At 41.6% G+C, this 19917-nt stretch overlaps 1 protein-coding gene across 1 annotated transcript in view; it reads right to left on the bottom strand.

The window, feature by feature from the left end:
- Nucleotides 1-19917, bottom strand: part of LOC126298366 (probable chitinase 2) — a 295462-nt gene that overhangs the window by 138543 nt on the left and 137002 nt on the right. Inside the window, exon 3 of the mRNA XM_049989666.1 lies at nucleotides 2002-2161. Within this exon, the coding sequence (XP_049845623.1) occupies nucleotides 2002-2161 (160 nt within the window). The remainder of the gene's footprint in view (nucleotides 1-2001; nucleotides 2162-19917) is intronic.

Raw genomic sequence — 19917 nt, 5'->3', positions numbered from 1 at the left:
TTGAAGTATGTTGTTGTTATTGTCTTTCCTCCTCTTGTCTGCCATACTTCAAGGGCAATAATGTAAAAATGCTTTTGGACATTGTCCTCACATGTTTCAGTGTTATTTCTGTCCAGTTCCTTGGACTGTTAGAGCTGGTGGTGGATGGGCTTGCCCCATGAGAATCATATGTCTTTGAGATGGCAGTGCCATCTCTTTCTAAGGGGAGAAGGATAACGTATCCACCCAGTAGTTGTTTCCTCCACACACCAGACAGGCTGTGCAGCAGCCATCCCAACAGGAGGATGTGCGTAAATAGGCTTTCTTTAAAACAGAGATATTTTTCTCGTACGGCACGGGCTGTTCGACACGGAGTTAAATGTCATCTCCACAGTGTTTAGGGGCGCCAACCTTGCCGACAGGCTATGTGCCTGTTGCAGCAGAGAGTGCTGTTGAGAGGGTACTATTTTGCTATTTCGAGTGACGTGCCCTCACAGCACCACACGGATATCCATCCACGTCTGACTATTTAGGCCACCACCAGACTGTGCACCCTACACCTCAAGTTGGCAGTTCTGTGTGGCCATATCAGCAGTTCAGTGCAGTGCTACCAGTTAGCAGCACCAGTAGTTTTGTATCAGCATTCCACGCCGGGACACTTCGTCTAATTCATCCTGTTACACACCGGCAGTACCAGCCCAGTAATGTCCAGGGTCTTCAAACTGCCACTTACAACGACTGGGGTTTATTGTGTAGGCACTTCAGAGACAGGAGAGACATTTACGTTGTGTGTTGTGTTGATATTCGTGTAAGGGTATTATCATAGAGTTTCATTTTGTTAACAAAGTTATTCTTTTAAAAGTGTCTTTGACCACTCCTCAGTATGAGGATATGTCCTTGTACTTTCCTACTTCATCTCCCTCTACTTTCCTACTTCATCTTCATCTATTTCCTTACTTATTTCAGCTTCACCTACTTTCTTAACACATCTTCACCTTCTTTCTTAGTTCATCTTCTATGAGAAATAGTACTTCACTCCAAAATGCTTAGGATTTTTAAAATTTACACCTTATTAGTTTTCCTGCCGTATATGCCTTCACCAAAGAGAGATGAATGGCTTAATGAGTCATGCTTATTGCTGGGGATAACGTGGAACATTCTACATTGTTCTCTCACCGAGATTCTAATACTTGTTAATGAGATGTCAGCTACATATCTGTGACATTTGAATGAAGGGTGCTTGTGCAGTACATTTTTGTGTTTACATTGTTACCAAACAGCGAGGTCATCGGTCCCGTTGAATTAGGTAAGGAGGGGGAAGGGAGTCGACTGTGCCCTTTCGAAGGAACCGTCCCAGCAGTTGCCTGAAGCAGTTTACAGTTGCCTGAAGCAGTTTAGGGAAAGTGTGGAAAACTTAAATCAAGATGTCTGGATGCGGGTTTGAGTTTTTGTCCTCCTGAATGCAAGTCCAGTGTGCTAACCACTGCGCCACCTCACTTGGTTTGTTATTAGGAAATGAAACAGAGAGAGAAGTCCAGTGCTGGTACATAGCTTACTTCTCCCAATAACATCAAGGGCGCTGCTGACCTTTATATCCCCACCTGATGAATGGATCATTATCATCTGTTACCTCTAGGAACCACAGAGCAGAAACAAAAAATTTAACCTAAATCAGTGGCACACTGTCTACTAACAAGGAACTGCATTCCCACAACTGTATTTTCTTGTGATAAAAATTTCCTTACCACCAGGATGAAACCCCAGGTGGGATCAACTCTCCCTCCCCCACTCCCGCTCTGAAAAAACATGCAGTAATCAAATTTCCTATAGACTGTTTCTAATTTATATTTACTGTAATCTTCTTAGTAAATGGTTGCTTTTATGTCTGTGGCTTTTGTTGTGTAACAGTAAATCAGAAGATAAATTTCCTGACCATATTCAGCTAGAGATGAGAACATAATAACTACCTTAATTTACTCACCTATGTTTATTCAGTCTATTCAAGCCATCTAATAATCTTACCTTAAGAAATTTACAACACTTCTTATAAATTGTTGTCTAGTTGTTGGAGTAGATGCCATGTGAGAATAATTTGCAGAGCCTTCATTCCAGCCACCAATAGCAATGGAGACTTTCAGGTGAGGGTACTGGTTTTTTAAACCAGTTATCTTCTTGTAATTACCTAAACAAATGTATTACAATATTAATAACTATGTCAGACTTTTTTTACTAACAAAGTGAGGAAGGATTACCATTCTCAAAGCATGAAAGATACGGAATGACAGCGAAGAGAGTAGTAGGATTTTTTTTATTTTTGTAACAATTATAATAATCTATTCAACAGATACTTAGTTTAGTTCCTATGTAAGAAATAGGATGCAGAAATCTAAACTAGGACGTTTGAGTAATGCAAAGAGGGACATGACATTATCAACATCAAGATAAATCACAACAGGCACTTTGCTGGAAACATAACTGTTGCTGCTCTTACATTAATGAACTACCATTTTATTTTAATTATGAGGCAGAATCAGTTTTTTTTTCAGATGAAACAAGCATTATTGTCAAGACAAACAGAGAAGCAGCAACATAGTAAGTAGCAAATGCTGTTTTTCTCAAAGTTATTCACCAGTCTTACGTAAATGATCTAAGCTTTAAATTAAAAAACAAGAAGAAAAAAAACACAGTTTATACAGTTTTGTTCTGTAAAAAATACGCACCACCTTTTAACATAGTTGAACTCACTAACAAAAAATTATAAACAAGGTAGAAAAAAGCAAGTACTTGGCCATATATTTTGATGTGAACTGAAAGTGGAATAAAGTTTAATAGTACTGCTAAAACATTAAGGGTCAGCTACTTTTGCCATAAAAATAATTGCCAAAAATGATGATCCAGAAATCAGTATTTTAACATGTTTTGCATGTTATCATTCACAGATGTTCTATATTTATTTATTCATCCCCTGCATAGAATGTAGGTATACAAGATATAGGATATTTATATGCAGAGAAATACATATTATATATATAAAAATAAATATGATGTAACCTACCAAACTAAAGCGTTGGTATGTTGATAGACACACAAATAAACACAAACACAAACAAAAAATTCAAGCTTTCGCAACTGACAGTTGCTTCATCAGGAAAGAGGGAAGGAGAGGGAAAGACGAAAGGATGTGGGTTTTAAGGGAGAGGGTAAGGAGTCATTCCAATCCCAAGAGCGGAAAGACTTACCTTGGGGGGAAAAATGACACCCCAAGGTAAGTCTTTCCGCTCCCAGGATTGGAATGACTCCTTACCCTCTCTCTTAAAACCCACATCCTTTCGTCTTTCCCTCTCCTTCCCTCTTTCCTGATGAAGCAACCGTAGGTTGCGAAAGCTTGAATTTTGTGTGTGTGTGTTTGTGTGTCTATCAACATACCAACGCTTTCGTTTGGTAAGTTACATCACCATTGTTTTTAGATATATTCTTCCCACGTGGAATGTTTCCCTATATATATATATATATATATATATATATATATATATATATATATATATATATATGATGGTGTCATCTTCTTAGATGACAGTGGGCCAGAACCCCTGGAGATGGGGCTCACAGCCCAGCCACATGCTTAATCATTATCGTAGCAGACATTTCCACCTGTAGCAGCCATGACTAGATGTTGCTGCCCAGCACACACACAACACCTGAGAATAGTCATTGGTCCATTACAAGAAATAAACATCAGCCTCAGCAGTTTCTAACTTACCACTAATACCTCCATTCCACTGATATCAGACTACAGCTATTACTTCAATTTTATGGACCTGGATTTTGATTTGGAACTCTTATTGCATGTGTTGTTGTTTAATATGATTCTGACTTTGTTAGTGGTACTGATTTGCATTCATGTTACCTTCAGTCATAAAGTCACTGTCTACTGCATTTATGGCCATTGCCTTAGCTCTGATATTGGTTTCCACATAACATGTGGTTTGTTTCACTTACCTGCTTAGTTTGTATCAAGCTGAAACATAGAAAATGATGAAGACTCAAACCCTTCCACACTATTAGTGAATCATAGACTCAATGTTCATCAAATTGTGGCTACAGCAACTGATGCTGCAGCAGCAAATTTGCAGATAGTTCAAGATATTATGAACAGAGTAAAGCAACTTCTTAAAATATACAGCAGAATGGGACAATGCTAGTAACAACATCAACACCACTGCCGTATCTATGTCTGCATTGTCAGCACCTATGTTTCAGTGTTTGATGATTTTAACCCTATAAAGATGGAAGTCTTGGCTGACCGACTAGGCACAATGAATAGGCAGTTCTTGCCTGTTACTGTCTGACTGACTGTTGTGCCAAAGCACGTGGTCATAGTAATGAATCCCTGTCTGATTCACTTTCACCGATGACCTCAAAGTTGCTGTCTAATAGCAGCTTCAGGGTTTCTTTGGCTGAGTAAAACACTTTGCTCATTTCCAAAATAAAATGTTACACAAAAATAACATGTCTACAGCCAAGAGGGGAGGCAATACAGATTGTCTTTATTGACGACAAATATACCACTGCTCGCACCACACTGCTAACTGAATGCCCAAAATCCTTTCCGTGTATAACACAGCTCTGTGAATGCCCGTGGCACCTAGTGGAAATACATTTCCATACAAAAATATCCAAGGAGCCCACTCAATATCTCCAAGAATGTTTCTTCCACAACAACTTTGCTTAGTGAAGCAATAAACATGCAGAGTAGGCTACACTGCAACAGCAGTCCATTGGAGGGAACATATACACTCCTGGAAATGGAAAAAAGAACACATTGAAACCGGTGTGTCAGACCCACCATACTTGCTCCGGACACTGCGAGAGGGCTGTACAAGCAATGATCACACGCACGGCACAGCGGACACCCCAGGAACCGCGGTGTTGGCCGTCGAATGGCGCTAGCTGCACAGCATTTGTGCACCGCCGCCGTCAGTGTCAGCCAGTTTTCCGTGGCATACGGAGCTCCATCGCAGTCTTTAAAACTGGTAGCATGCTGCGACAGCGTGGACGTGAACCGTATGTGCAGTTGACAGACTTTGAGTGAGGGCGTATAGTGGGCATGCGGGAGGCCGGGTGGACGTACCGCCGAATTGCTCAACACGTGGGGCGTGAGGTCTCCACAGTACATCGATGTTGTCGCCAGTGGTCGGCGGAAGGTGCACGTGCCCGTCGACCTGGGACCGAACCGCAGCGACACACGGATGCACGCCAAGACCGTAGGATCCTACGCAGTGCCATAGGGGACCGCACCGCCACTTCCCAGCAAATTAGGGACACTGTTGGTCCTGGAGTATCGGCGAGGACCATTCGCAACCGTCTCCATGAAGCTGGGCTACAGTCCCGCACACCGTTAGGCCGTCTTCCGCTCACGCCCCAACATCGTGCAGCCCGCCTCCAGTGGTGTCGCGACAGGCGTGAATGGAGGGACGAATGGAGACGTGTCGTCTCCAGCGATGAGAGTCGCTTCTGCCTTGGTGGCAATGATGGTCGTATGCGTGTTTGGCGCCGTGCAGGTGAGCGCCACAATCAGGACTGCATACGACCGAGGCACACAGGGCCAACACCCGGCATCATGGTGTGGGGAGCGATCTCCTACACTGGCCGTACACCTCTGGTGATCGTCGAGGGGACACTGAATAGTGCACGATACATCCAAACCGTCATCGAACCCATCGTTCTACCATTCCTAGACCGGCAGGCGAACTTGCTGTTCCAACAGGACAATGCACGTCCGCATGTATCCCGTGCCACCCAACGTGCTCTAGAAGGTGTAAGTCAACTACCCTGGCCAGCAAGATCTCCGGATCTGTCCCCCATTAAGCATGTTTGGGACTGGATAAAGCGTCGTCTCACGCGGTTTGCACGTCCAGCACGAACGCTGGTCCAACTGAGGCGCCAGGTGGAAATGGCATGGCAAGTCGTTCCACAGGACTACATCCAGCATCTCTACGATCGTCTCCATATGAGAATAGCAGCCTGCATTGCTGCGAAAGGTGGATATACACTGTACTAGTGCCGACATTGTGCATGCTCTGTTGCCTGTGTCTATGTGCCTGTGGTTCTGTCAGTGTGATCATGTTATGTATCTGACCCCAGGAATGTGTCAATAAAGTTTCCCCTTCCTGGGACAATGAATTCACGGTGTTCTTATTTCAATTTCCAGGAGTGTATTTCCCAGCTGATTTATACAGCAGTTCACAGTCTGCAGGACCGAATTACATTGGATTTCTACAGAAGCCAACCATAGTTAAAGAGGCTAGTAATATTTTGCATATTCATTTTCAGTGTGCTTTGTTACTGTTTTCTAGAATTCACTTTTCGCAGCATACAGAAATTCTCTCTAGATCATTTTATAATTGGAACTGATCGTCTGATGATTTTACTAGACGGTAAAATACAGCCTCATCTGCAAACAATCAAAGGGAGCTGCTCAGATTACCACCTAGATCATTTATGTAAATCAGGTACAGCAGAAGGTCTATGAGACTACCTTGCAGAGTGCCAGATATCTCTTCTGTTCTGCTCGATTTACCATCTATCACTACGAACTGTGACCTCTCTGAGAGGAAATCACGAATCCAGTCACACAACTCAGACAATACTCCATATGCAAGCAGTTTGATGAATAGTCACTTGTGAGGAACAGTATCAAAAGCCTTCTGGAAATCTAGGAATATGGAATCGACCTGAGATCCCTTGTCGACAGCACTCATTACTTCATGGGAATAAAGAGCTAGCTGTGTTGCACAAGAATGATTTTTTCTGAATGCGTGTTGGTTATATATAAATAAGACATTTTCTTCAAGGTGATTCATAATGTTCGAGTACAGTATATGCCCCAAAGTCCTGCTGCAAATTGAGGTCAGTGATATGGGTCTGTAATTCAATGGGTTACTCCTATTTCCTTTCTTGAATATTGGTGTGATCTGTGCAACTTTCCAGTCTTTAGGAACAGATCTTTCGTCAAGTGAGCGGTTGTATATGATTGCTAAGAAAGTCGCTATTGTGTCTGCATACTCTGAAAGGTACGTGACTGGTATAGCCTACCACCATCTGGACCGGAAGACTTGCCTTTCTTAAGTGATTTGAGTTGTTTTGCAACACCTAAGATATCTACTTTTACGTCACTCACGCTAGCATCTGTTCTGGTTTCGAATTCTGGAATATTTACTTCGTCTTCTTTCGTGAAGGAATTACAGAAAACTGTATTTAGTAACACAGGTTTAGTGGCACCATCATAGGTAACATTCCCATCGCCATCCCGCAGTGACGGTATTGACTGTTTTTTGCCACTGGTGCACTTTACATACGACCAGAATCTTTTTGGGTTTTCTACCATATTTTGAGACATGTTTCACTGTGGAAACTATTAAAAGCATTTCGCATTGACGTCCACACTAAATTTCGGGATGTAAAAGCATTCCTGTCTTATAGACAGTTTTAGAGCCATTAGTGTTGAGCCATGCAAGTCTGTACCTCATACTATTAATCCCAGCTATCTTCGTTGACTGATACATGGAATTTGTCTGGTCTGCCAAAAGGGGAAAGGATGAGCAGTTTGGAGAAGGTGGGTCACCATGAGAGAGCTAGGATGAGGGCGCTACTTTGAGTTGGGCCCCTTTCATCATGCTGTCGGTGCAGTGTGAGCAAAGAAGAAAGGGCTATGTGACAACTGTGTGTATGGAATGTTAGAGTACCTGCTGCAGAAATGAAAGAGATCTATACTTTAGTGAGGAAGGATGTTAAGCTAATTTATATTGGCTGACCGTCATTGCCCCTATGGAATCTGTGGCACTGAGAGCGATCCTATTGGGAGCAGAAGCTGAATACTTGCATGTTCTTGGAATGTTAATATTTCCTCCGTTGCTTGAAGGTTCCAACGCTTCTTATGTGGCTCAGAGTGACTGTTGACTTTGTAGTGCATTGCTCTGCTATGATGAATGTTCATAATCGCTTTTCAGTGGACGAGTTTCAACATTGCAAAAGAATATAACTGTATTTGTCCTATCTAATTCTATTTCTCATTCACTTTCACTAGCTGCATCCGTGTGCTCACCAAAAGTTTCAGTTTTAGTTCTAGTTCAGACTGAGTATTTGCCTTGTATCTAGTGGTGGTTTTACCTATTGTAGTAGTGGCCAGTGTTAAATAAACTTAGTCCCACTTGTTTTGTGTGGGTCTGGTTGAGCCACCATGTAAATCACCCTTGGTCAGATAAAGTGAGAGTGTGTAAATCCATGAGTGGCTATTGGTCTGTATTTATGTGTTATCCCATCTAAGCAGATATAGCATAATCTAGTCAACAATTGGCAATATGTAAGTGCATGCCTTAAGGTCATTTCTACACATTTAAATTTCGGTATTTAATGTAGTTAAAAACATTCTTAGACATCTGTTATTGGCATTTTGGTGCCACGTCATACTGAGCAGTATAGCTGTAATTACTCAGCATTATATAATGTGATTTATTACTTCTGAAATCAGTTCATTTAGCATTTAATGAAAACTTCTTAAACCAGTATTCTTTTAAAAAATGATATTATTATTATTAATATTTCAGCACTGTGCCTGCTTTTGGTAATTTAACAGTTACTCCTCGTTATAAGTCACTGCTAAGGGTGTTGAAATACTGTTTAACCTGCCTTAAGGAAAATGTTAATAAAAGTTATTGTTGTCATTTTGCTACTGTGCTGTATTCCACAGTTCAATTTAATGGTGACTGCTCATTAGGATTCAATCTGATAAGTCACTGCTGACGTTGCTGAAGTATTATTTAACCTGTCTTAAGGAAAGTATTATTAAGATTTATTTTGGTCATTTTGATGCCATGGTGTATTCCATAGTTTAATTTAACAACAACTACTCGTTAGTATTTAATCTGATAAGACATTGTCAAGGTTGCTGAAGTACAATTTAACTTGCACTTTAAAAAATTTCTTGGAAGTTGTTCTTGTAATCTTAGGACTGTGCTACATTCCACATACAAACTGTAATATTTCATTATTTGTGTTCCTTCGCATTTTATTAATGTCTTGCAGCTGAGGCCTTAATTTGTAAGTACAAGATAATCAATAAACACTGATATTCCTGTTAAATAAAAGATTATTCCTGGCACCAAACACTTCCCTGACAACCCCGCCTTTCCTCACCCCCCCCCCCCCCTCCCATATCTGCTGTGACAGATGGTAGCACCCTGGAACTCTTGAAGAACGGGGTTTAACAAACAACAAAAAGTCCAAGGGAGAGTGCCTGAAAAAACACGGGAAGCACAATGCAGAGAGAGGAAATAGAGGTCTTGGCAGAGGGAAATGAGGCACATTCTGACTAGTTATTCCACCCAAGGATGAGTATCAGGAGGACATCACCCCTCATATGCAAAGAGAATGGGAAATGTGGGACAATTACGAAATTGCCAAATGGTGATTGCATAGGCGACCAAGAGCTGGACCATGAAATCTGAATAGAGAAGATCCCTGTTTTGGCAAGGAGACTGTCTATGGGACTAGTCCAAAAGGCAATAGTGACCAGATGCAAGCTGCATTGGTGGACTGGGCCTAATTGTTTCAGAGTTGAAGGAGAAGCCAAGCCATAACCTCGTAACCACAGTCCAGTCATGACGAAACTAAGGTCTAGTAAATACAGATAAGAGTAGCACTATCTACACCCCAAGAGGTGTGGGCAAGGAAGCAGAGAGCATTAAGCTTTCACATACAGCTAGTCTTCAGGTGATGAAGGTGGGGCAGCGTAGCCAAAATGAGGTCAAAGAAACAGGAGTGTGCTATGATGTCCAGCTGCAGGGTACCTAAGTAGAGTTCAGTGTCAGGATGGACTGTGGTATGACAGCAGAAATGGATGATCGACATTATTTTAGTAGAGGATTGGAAATCATGTGAAAGAGCCCATGCAGAGGCCTACCATATGCCACCTTGAAGCTGGTATTGAGGAGAGGCTAATGTGTGGGAGCTGTACCAGAAGCAAAAAACATCAACATGCAATCCATGGATGACCAGTGGCCCAACAGAGGTCACTAACCCATTTTGGCAATGAGAAAGAGATTGACACTCTACACAGAGCCCTGTGGGCTGCCATTATCTTGGACCTATGGGGACTTGAGTGAAGTGCTGACTCTAACTTGGAGCAACTGGTGATATAAAAACTGATGGATAAAAACTGGTAGTGGGGCTTGAAAGCCCCACTCATGGAGGATAAGTAAGATGTGATGCCAAGCAGTGTTGTATGCCTTAAGCAGGTCAAATCAGACTGTGGTAAGGTGTTGGCATTTAGAAAAAAGGCTGTTGGGTTACTTATTCCAACCTAAGTAGATGGCTGGTTGTGAATTGTCCCACCCACAAACCATTCTGATGGGAGGACAAAACATCCCAAGATTCGAGAATGCAGCATAATCTGCAGGCAACCATCCTTTCAAGCTGCTTACAGAGTATGTTGGCGACAGTGATTGGCTGGTAACTGTCAAGAGATGTTGGGGTCTTGCCTGGCTTAAGGATTGGGCCAATTACGCTATCTCACCATTGTGAGGGGAAGGCAACTTGGAGTATGATATAGCTGAAGACCCTGAGGAGATGTTACTTTTGGGGAACATTAAATTGTTGAATCATCTGATTGCGGATTGAATCAGGGCCTGGGGCTGTATCTTGTGATAAGGCAAAAGCCTGAGAAATTCCCAGAGAGTACAGGATTCATTATATGATTCAGCTTGGTGGGGAGTGAGACACATGGGGATGTCATCACGGGTCTCTTATGCAGTAGAGAGGTAGCCATATATGGAAAGAACTCCAGTGCTGTTGTAAAGTGGATCTGTAAGAACTCATGAATTGGTATGAAGACCATCCTGTAGGACAAAACCTAGAACAGCTGTCGATTGTTAGCGGCCCTTAAACCATGGAGCTGGTCCACATCTGACATGAAGATGCATACATCCCCTAGGAGGAGAAATGGCACTCTCAAAGTTCGTTATTACTGTGGTTGGTTAGATAGTGGTCCTTAGCGTGAAGTTGCTAAAAAGTGACAAGGTTTGTCTGCAGAGAATGTTGTTTGAATTGTTGCAGGGCTTGTTGGCAATCCTGAATAGCTATTGCAATGTCCCCATAGTCGTTTAATGAACAAAGTAAGAGCATACGGACTATCAGATCAATTGTGTGATTGGATTGAGGAGTTCCTAGATAACAGAACGCAGCACGTCATTCTCAATGGAGAGAAGTCTTCCGAAGTAAGAGTGATTTCAGGTGTGCCGCAGGGGAGTGTCATAGGACCGTTGCTATTCACAATATACATAAATGACCTGGTGGATGACATCGGAAGTTCACTGAGGCTTTTTGCAGATGATGCTGTGGTGTATCGAGAGGTTGCAACAATGGAAAATTGTACTGAAATGCAGGAGGATCTGCAGCGAATTGACGCATGGTGCACGGAATGGCAATTGAATCTCAATGTAGCGAAGTGTAATGTGATGCGAATACATAGAAAGATAGGTCCCTTATCATTTAGCTACAAAATAGCAGGTCAGCAACTGGAAGCAGTTAATTCCATAAATTATCTGGGAGTACGCATTAGGAGTGATTTAAAATGGAATGATCATATAAAGTTGATCGTCGGTAAAGCAGATGCCAGACTGAGATTCATTGGAAGAATCCTAAGGAAATGCAATCCGACAACAAAGGAAGTAGGTTACAGTACGCTTGTTCGCCCAATGCTTGAATACTGCTCAGCAGTGTGGGATCCGCACCAGGTAGGGTTGATAGAAGAGATAGAGAAGATCCAACGGAGAGCAGCGCGCTTCGTTACAGGATCATTTAGTAATTGCGAAAGCGTTACGGAGATGATAGATAAACTCCAGTGGAAGACTCTGCAGGAGAGACGCTCAGTAGCTCGGTACGGGCTTTTGTTGAAGTTTCGAGAACATACCTTCACCGAAGAGTCAAGCAGTATATTGCTCCCTCCTACGTATATCTCGCGAAGAGACCATGAGGATAAAATCAGAGAGATTAGAGCCCACACAGAAGCATACCGACAATCCTTCTTTCCACGTACAATACGAGACTGGAATAGAAGGGAGAACCGATAGAGGTACTCAGGGTACCCTCCGCCACACACCGTCAGGTGGCTTGCGGAGTACGGATGTAGATGTAGATGTAGATGTCTTTGGCCCACCATGGCACTGGCTGACTGTGGTAGGTATCTGTACAAAGAGTAATTGCAGTTCCACTGGTGTGGGTGATTACATCTGAAATGCCTTGTACATCATCAGTACAATCAGACAGAGAAGTGGCAGATGTAACATCAGCACTTGCAAGCAGTAGCAAATCGCGCCGTAGAAAATCGAGTTAAATTCAGTTTAAAGTGCATAGTCTGCCAAAACAGTGTTCACAGCGGTATCCGTTTGTGCTCTTTTCACATCTATTGATCCATCTACCGTGTATGAAGAACAGAAAAGTGATAAATCCCAATTGTGACTGTGGCTTTGTTCAGTGCAGTGGTAGAAAAAGTGCAATCAAGACGTATAATGCTGGTACTGAAGAAAACTCATCTCGAATGTGCTGAAAGAAGAACTCTCAATAGCTAAAAAATATATCAATTACATCGTATCGTTAATTAATTCTTTGAATGTCGATTTTAATCCTTGTGTGAAAAATGTACAAAGTGAAGCCTACAACACTCTCAAAGAAACCATTAATGAAAGTCAAAGTGCTCCAATATCTGCTATAGTTACGAGAAACTCATTTGAAACCATTGCACAAGAGAAACTCCGACGAATGAAATTACTGAGAGAAGACGAAATAAAACCAAAAGTTTGTATCGCTGCAGACAGCCAAGGACGAGATTTATCCATTATTCTTATGAATATGCAATCAAAATTTTCCGTTACTGCCACAGTAAAAGCTGGGGCCCCTTTCCAGCAAATACACTACTGGCCATTAAAATTGCTACACCACGAAGATGGAGTGCTACAGACGCGAAATTTAACTGACAGAAAGAAGATGCTGTGATATGCAAATGATTAGCTTTTCAGAACATTCACACAAGGTTGGCGCCAGTGGTGACACCTACAACGTGCTGACACGAGGAAAGTTTCCAACCGATTTCTCATACACAAACAGCAGTTGACCGGCGTTGCCTGGTAAAACGCTGTTGTGATGCCTCGTGTAAGAAAGCGAAATGCGTACCATCACGTTTCCGACTTTGATAAAGGTCGGATTGTAGCCTATCGCGATTGCGGTTTATCGTATCGCGACATTGCTGCACGCGTTGGTCGAGATCCAATGACTGTTAGCAGAATATGGATCGGTGGGTTCAGGAGGGTAATACGGAACGCCGTGCCCGGTCTCGTATCACTAGCAGTCGAGATGACAGGCATCTTATCCGCTTGGCTGTAGCGGATTGTACAGCCACGTCTCCATCCCTGAGTCCACAGATGGGGACGTTTGCAAGACAACAACCATCTGCACAAATAGTTCGACGTTTGCAGCAGCATGGACTAGCAGCTCGGAGACCATGTCTGCGGTTACCCTTGACGCTGCATCACAGATAGGAGTGCCTGCAATGGTAAACTCGACGACGAACCTAGGTGCACGAATGGCAAAACGTCATTTTTTTCGGATGAATCCAGGTTCTGTTTACAGCATCATGATCGTCGTATCCGTGTTTGGCGACATCGCGGTGCACGTACATTGGAAGCGTGTTTTCGTCATCGCCATACTGGCGCATCATCCGGCGTGATGGTATTGGGTGCCATTGGCTACACGTCTCGTTCACCTCCTGTTCGCATAGACGTCACTTTGAACAGTGGACGTTACATTTCAGATGTGTTACGACCCCCGGCTCTACACTTCATTCGATCCTTGCGAAACCCTACATTTCAGCAGGATAATAGACGGCCGCATGTTGCAGGTCCTGTACGGGCCTTTCTGGATGCAGAAAATGTTCGACTGCTGTTCTGGCCAGCACATTCTCCAGCTCTCTCAACAACTGAAAACGTCTGGTCAACGGTGGTCGAACAACTGGCTCGTCACCATACGCCAGTCACTACTCTTGATGAACTGTGGTGTCGTGTTAAAGATGCATGGGCAGCTGTACCTGTACACGCCATCCAAGCTCTGTTTGACACAATGCCCAGGCGAATCAAGGCCGTTATTAGGGCCAGAGGTGGTTGTTCTGGGTACTGATTTCTCAGGATCTATGCACCCAAATTGCGTGAAAATGTAATCAGATGTCAGTTCTAGTATAATATATTTGTCCAATGAATACCCGTTTATCATCTGCATTTCTTCTTGGTGTAGCAATTTTAATGGCCAGTAGTGTAATTAAATATTTAAACGCCCAACCAAACGATGTTTGTGTTATTATTGCTGGAGCTAACGATGTTTATAAAAATGAGTCAAAAAATGCAATCACAGCATTGCGAAATGCACTAGAAAGAATCTCGGCAAGAAAAACAGTCGTCGTTAGCATCCCACACAGACATGACCTAATAAACAGTTCATGTGTAAATAATGAAGTCAAATTCACAAACACAACGTTTCAAAAGGTATGCAAAGCATTCAAGGACGTGAAGTTTTTGGACAGTAATTCCAAAGAGAGAAACCAGTTTACTCGACATGGAAAGCAGAGGAACCGGCTAGGAAAACGTGTACTCGCTAAAGCACTACTAGCAGAAACATTCAAACTATTTGAAAACACCACTCCTCCAATCACACTGAAAGCACCTGTGCCCATTGAAACTGTACCATTGGAAGAAATACAGACAATGTTGTCAAAATACTAGTTCAAAATTAATGGAACAGCTGAAGGGAAGACTTCATATGCAGCAGCACCTGTATGCGAATCGACAAAAACAGGTCTTCTATACAAAAGCAAGACAGCACCAGCAGTTACAACTCAAGTGGGAAAAGTTAGTCCACTACCAACTTGTGAAGCAGCAACAGCATTTAAGAAGGAAGAACAGTCATCAATAGCAGAAACAGCAACACCAACCCCCACAGGATCAAGTGTACAAGCTGACAGTGTAAAAGCCCCACACCAACAGGAGATCCATCCTCTATGGCAAAAAGTAGCACAGTAGTGACTGCAGCTGCTCCACATAGAATGTGCCTGAGATCAAGAAAGTCCTCAGCTGAAAATGGGGATTTTTTATGGTACTGGGGCAGAAGGGGGTAGGTTCCAATCATAATGTAAGTAATTAAATTAATAACAACAAATGTTAGTGTTACCAGCACAACAGCTCCCCCTTCCCTGCAGAAAACTCTTCCTGTAATACTGGTATGTCAAAAGAAATAAAACTCAGTCCCAACAGTGGCAGCACCACAACCAATCATGTAGTTAAGAATAAGCTCAAAATTTTTCACCAGAATATTCAAAGCCTGCTCTGTAAGCTAGACCAATTTATTTCAAATATTGATGAACCAACAGGCACAAATTGTGCTCATATTCTCTGTCTGACAGAACACCACGTCACTCTTGGCATCGAAATGTTCAATATTCCAAACTATGTATTAGCTACCTCATTTTGTAGAAAGCATATGTGCAAAGGTGGGGCAGCTATTTATGTGAAAACAGCCTGACCTTTAATACAATAGATGTAGAGAAATATTGTGTAGAGAAACACTTTGAGACATGTGTCACAGAAATGGTAGAAGCTAACAAGAAACTGGCAATCGTAGCAGTATACAGAGCTCCGTCTGGTAAATTTAAAGCATACACGATACAATTAGATTCTGCGCTATTGTATTTCACAAGGAAAAATAGGAACATTATAGTGACTGTAGATTATAATATAGTTTTCCTAGAAAGCTCATCTTCTAAGACAGAGTTTGCAATTTTAATGCATACCTACAATCTTGTCTCCACTGTCAGTTTTCTCACAAGAACTACCACACTCTAATAGACAGTACCGTTGTCGATATGAGTAGAACTTGTCACATCGAAGTTGAAATTGTCATAAATGATCTCTCTGATTGTGATGAGCAAATACTCACAATTGAAAACTTTAATACAAATCAGAGCAAAGCTGGTGCACAGTGGAAAACTGTTAGAAACATGAATGAGGAAAATATCCAAAACTTCAAATTATGCATTCGGGATACTGACTGGAGGTATGTTTATCTTGCAAATGATGTTAATAGAAAATATAATTTATTTACTGATGAATTATTGGGTATATTTGAAAGTGTCTTTTCAAAAGAGGTCTGCAGACTACAGAACAGGCAATCAAGCAAACAAATGTGGCTCGCCGAGGGCATAAAAATATCATGTCAGAGAAAAAGAGAACTGTATGTAATATCCAGACAATCCAATAATCCCCTCCAGATGAACTATTATAGGACATACTGTATAATTTTAACTTAAGTCATTAAAACATCTAAAAGTATGCACATAGACTCTGAAATTAATTGTTTAAATAATAAAATCAAAATGATTTGGAATGTAATAGAGAGGGAAACAGGTACTGCACTATGTGATAATGTAAGAACTGCTGTCCTAAAAATTAACAATTTGTAAATAACTGATAGTAAACAGATAGCAGACACATCTAACAACCACTTTCTAACTGTCACTTCTCAAGTAGGGTGCAGTGGTGATCTAAGGGAAGCTGCATTCTGAAACTTAACCTCCCACAAAGTTTTAATGACATAAATGTACCACCCATAACTGTTAATGAAATAAAAAAAAAATCCACTCATTGAAAACTAAAGGATCTTCAGGTACGGGTAACATCTCTAGTAAACTGCTGAAAGCCTGCAATAATGATGTAAATGTAGTACTTGCTCACATTTGCAACATGTCACTTTATAAGGGAGTTGTTCCAAAGAGGATGAAATATGCCATTGTCAGACCTCTTTTCAAGTCTGGTGATGCTACAGATGTCAATAATTATCATCCTGTCTCTCTCTTAACAACGTTTTCAAAGGTTCTTGAAAGCACAGTGTGTAACAGTATTGTGGCACACTCAATAAACTTAATATTATTAACCATAGACAGATTGGTTTTCAAAAAGAGGTTTCCACAGAGTGTGCCATATACTCACTCACAAATGATGTCTTGGAGTCTATCAATAGTAAGAAGTCACCAGTTGTTAGTACATATACCCTCTGATGAATGTTTTTAATAAAGACTATGCTCAGTATGAAACAAATTGTTCATACCATAACTACAATACTGGAGGTAAAATTGATCTACATTTTGAACTAAAAAATTTATCACTTGTACAGAATGGAGTAAAGTATGCTGCTATAAAGACTTTTAATGCATTGCCTAATTATATTAAATGTACAAGAGAAAATGAAACGCTGTTCAAAGGTACATTAAAAAAAATACCTGCTTGACCATCCACTGTACTCCTTAGATGAATTCTTTTCCAGATATAATGCACTCCATTAATAATAGATGTATTTAGTCTCTTCCTTATTAGATGGAGGATACAATATTATATTAATGTTATAGTGTTAATGTTGTAGTTATAATGTTATGGTGTGAATTGCTATACTAGTTAAATGACAGCTTGTAAATGAGAAAAAGTGATACTTCTTAATATCTATATCATTGTGTTATATTACTATTCTGTAGCATTAATTGTATTTGTACAATTGTATTGACACGTTTCACATCCAGGCCATTCACTTGCATGTACAAATCCATGGAATATGCATACCAAATAAAAATAAACAAATAGAGCCATACAAAGGATAGTTGGCTCTGTGAAGTGACCAATGTCATAGCTGGTTCTCTGACAGTGGCAAAGAAGTAACAGGATCACAGGAAAGTGGTACTCCTTCACAGAGACTGGAGTGAGTTGAAGCCCCCAAGTAGAAGGATGATAGATAAACTCCAGTGGAAGACTCTGCAGGAGAGACACTCAGTAGCTCGGTACGGGCTTTTGTTAAAGTTTCGAGAACATACATTTCACCGAAGAGTCAAGCAGTATATTGCTCCCTCCTACATATATCTTGCGAAGAGACCATGAGGATAAAATCAGAGAGATTAGAGCCCACACAGAAGCATACCAACAATCCTTCTTTCCACGTACAATACGAGACTGGAATAGAAGGGAAAACTGATAGAGGTACTCAGGGTACCCTCCGCCACACACCATCAGGTGGCTTGCGGAGTATGGATGTAGATGTAGATGTAGAAGTGGTCACTGTTACTGTGACCAATAATGTAGTGACCAATGTAGCAATGCCACAAGATTAGGTGAAGAGGTCATTAGACTGATAACTGAAAAGGTGCCATGGACAGCAATGAAGTGGGTAGGTGAACCATCATTGAGGAGATGCCGATCACGACTTGTGAGAAGCTGTTCATTTAGAAGGCCCCTACCAGACAAAGCGGTACTCCTTCACAGAGACTGGAGTGAGTTGAAGTCCCCAAGTAGAAGGAAAAAGGGGGGGGGTGGGGGGGGGGGGCGTGGGTATTAGTTAATGGATTGATGTGTTCAATTCAACATAAGCAAGTACCCTGCTTGTAGGTAGGTAAATGTAGCAAATGGTAATTGCTGAGGTCATTGGACCTGTAATGCTGTTGCATCCAGAGGTATGAAGGGGAACCCATTCACTGATGACATCTGTACCAACAAGAATAAAGATCCCTCCAGATGCCATCTCAGGACCACCACTGTTCCAACAGAATGCACAATAACCATGGACTGTTAGAAATGGTCATCAGTTAAGTGCATTTCTTGGAGAGCAATGCAAACTGCATAAAAAGAAGAAATAAGGTGTGTTTCTAGCAGATGGTAGTAGTATGCCTTACAGTTCCGCTGAGCAACCACACCACTGGCAGCCAGGTTAGGCATGAAGGGGCCAGGAGGACTGGTCATGCTGCAGGATCATTGCCTGTCACCAGTGGGAATGGAACCTCATCCACAAACATCTCCTCGGAATCCGACGGTTAGTGTGTGTGTGTGTGTGGGGGGGGGGGGGGGGGGGGAGATCTATCTGGCACCTCTTGGGGCACCTGGGGAGCCTTGCCCAAATTCTTCTTGTCCTTCATAGCCTTTGGGATTTTGAGTCTGGCCATGCAGGCACTTCTGCAATGATTCAGGATTTGCCAGGTCTCTTTAGATAAGTTTTATGATATGCATGACTGCTGCTGGGATGGAATGTTTATGGCTGTATGAACTGTTTGGGTACTGGGCATTGCAGTAATTGAACCATGAACTACGTCCAGGAGGGCAAAGGTGGTGTACTGGGTTTTCATCACTTGACAGTCTGTGGAAGAAGGTAGCCCATACTGCCTGCTTAATTTTCAACAAATCCTCAGTATTATTTCTAATGGCCATCCCATAATACTGCTGCAGTTCATCAATCATTTTGTCTGTCAGCCTGCCTCTTAAGGTTTGACTATCAGAAAGTTTCTTGTCTCTCAAATTTTGTTTCAACTTCCTCAACCTGTGCCCATCCTCTTCTGGACATGACCTTTATAGTACATCAATCCGCAGCCTTCTATATAAAAAATTACCAGTTTTATTAGGTCTTGAAATAATCACGTAAAAAATTTTAACATTGTGAACCGGTGTAGATTACATTAAAAAAATAAAATAAAATACTTACCAAAAGTCAAAAACAAGGTAAAGAATGATAATAACATAATCACTACAGCTACCTTAAAGGAGGGAAATATTTTACAGCAAGAACTGGAAATGTCTCAGGCTCTAATTTTTTCACTGTACATTGTGGGGGAGAGGATGGATTCATATAATGAATGCAAGTTTGCCTTCAGGTACTTATCAGCAGAATAAAAAAAAAGTTAGAATTTATTTACATTACTGATTAAACTATTGGTTTTGTTTCTAATGGGTAGAGGTACTTTGTTAAAGAGAAGGCTGCCCACATTTCTCATCCCATTATAGCTTCATTTCAGTCTTTGGCTCACCTGATGAA

The sequence above is a fragment of the Schistocerca gregaria genome, chromosome X, assembly GCF_023897955.1.
Source record: "Schistocerca gregaria isolate iqSchGreg1 chromosome X, iqSchGreg1.2, whole genome shotgun sequence".
Taxonomy (NCBI): domain Eukaryota; kingdom Metazoa; phylum Arthropoda; class Insecta; order Orthoptera; family Acrididae; genus Schistocerca; species Schistocerca gregaria.
Note: the sequence above shows the minus strand (reverse complement) of the source record. Positions and strands in the feature narration are given on the sequence as shown.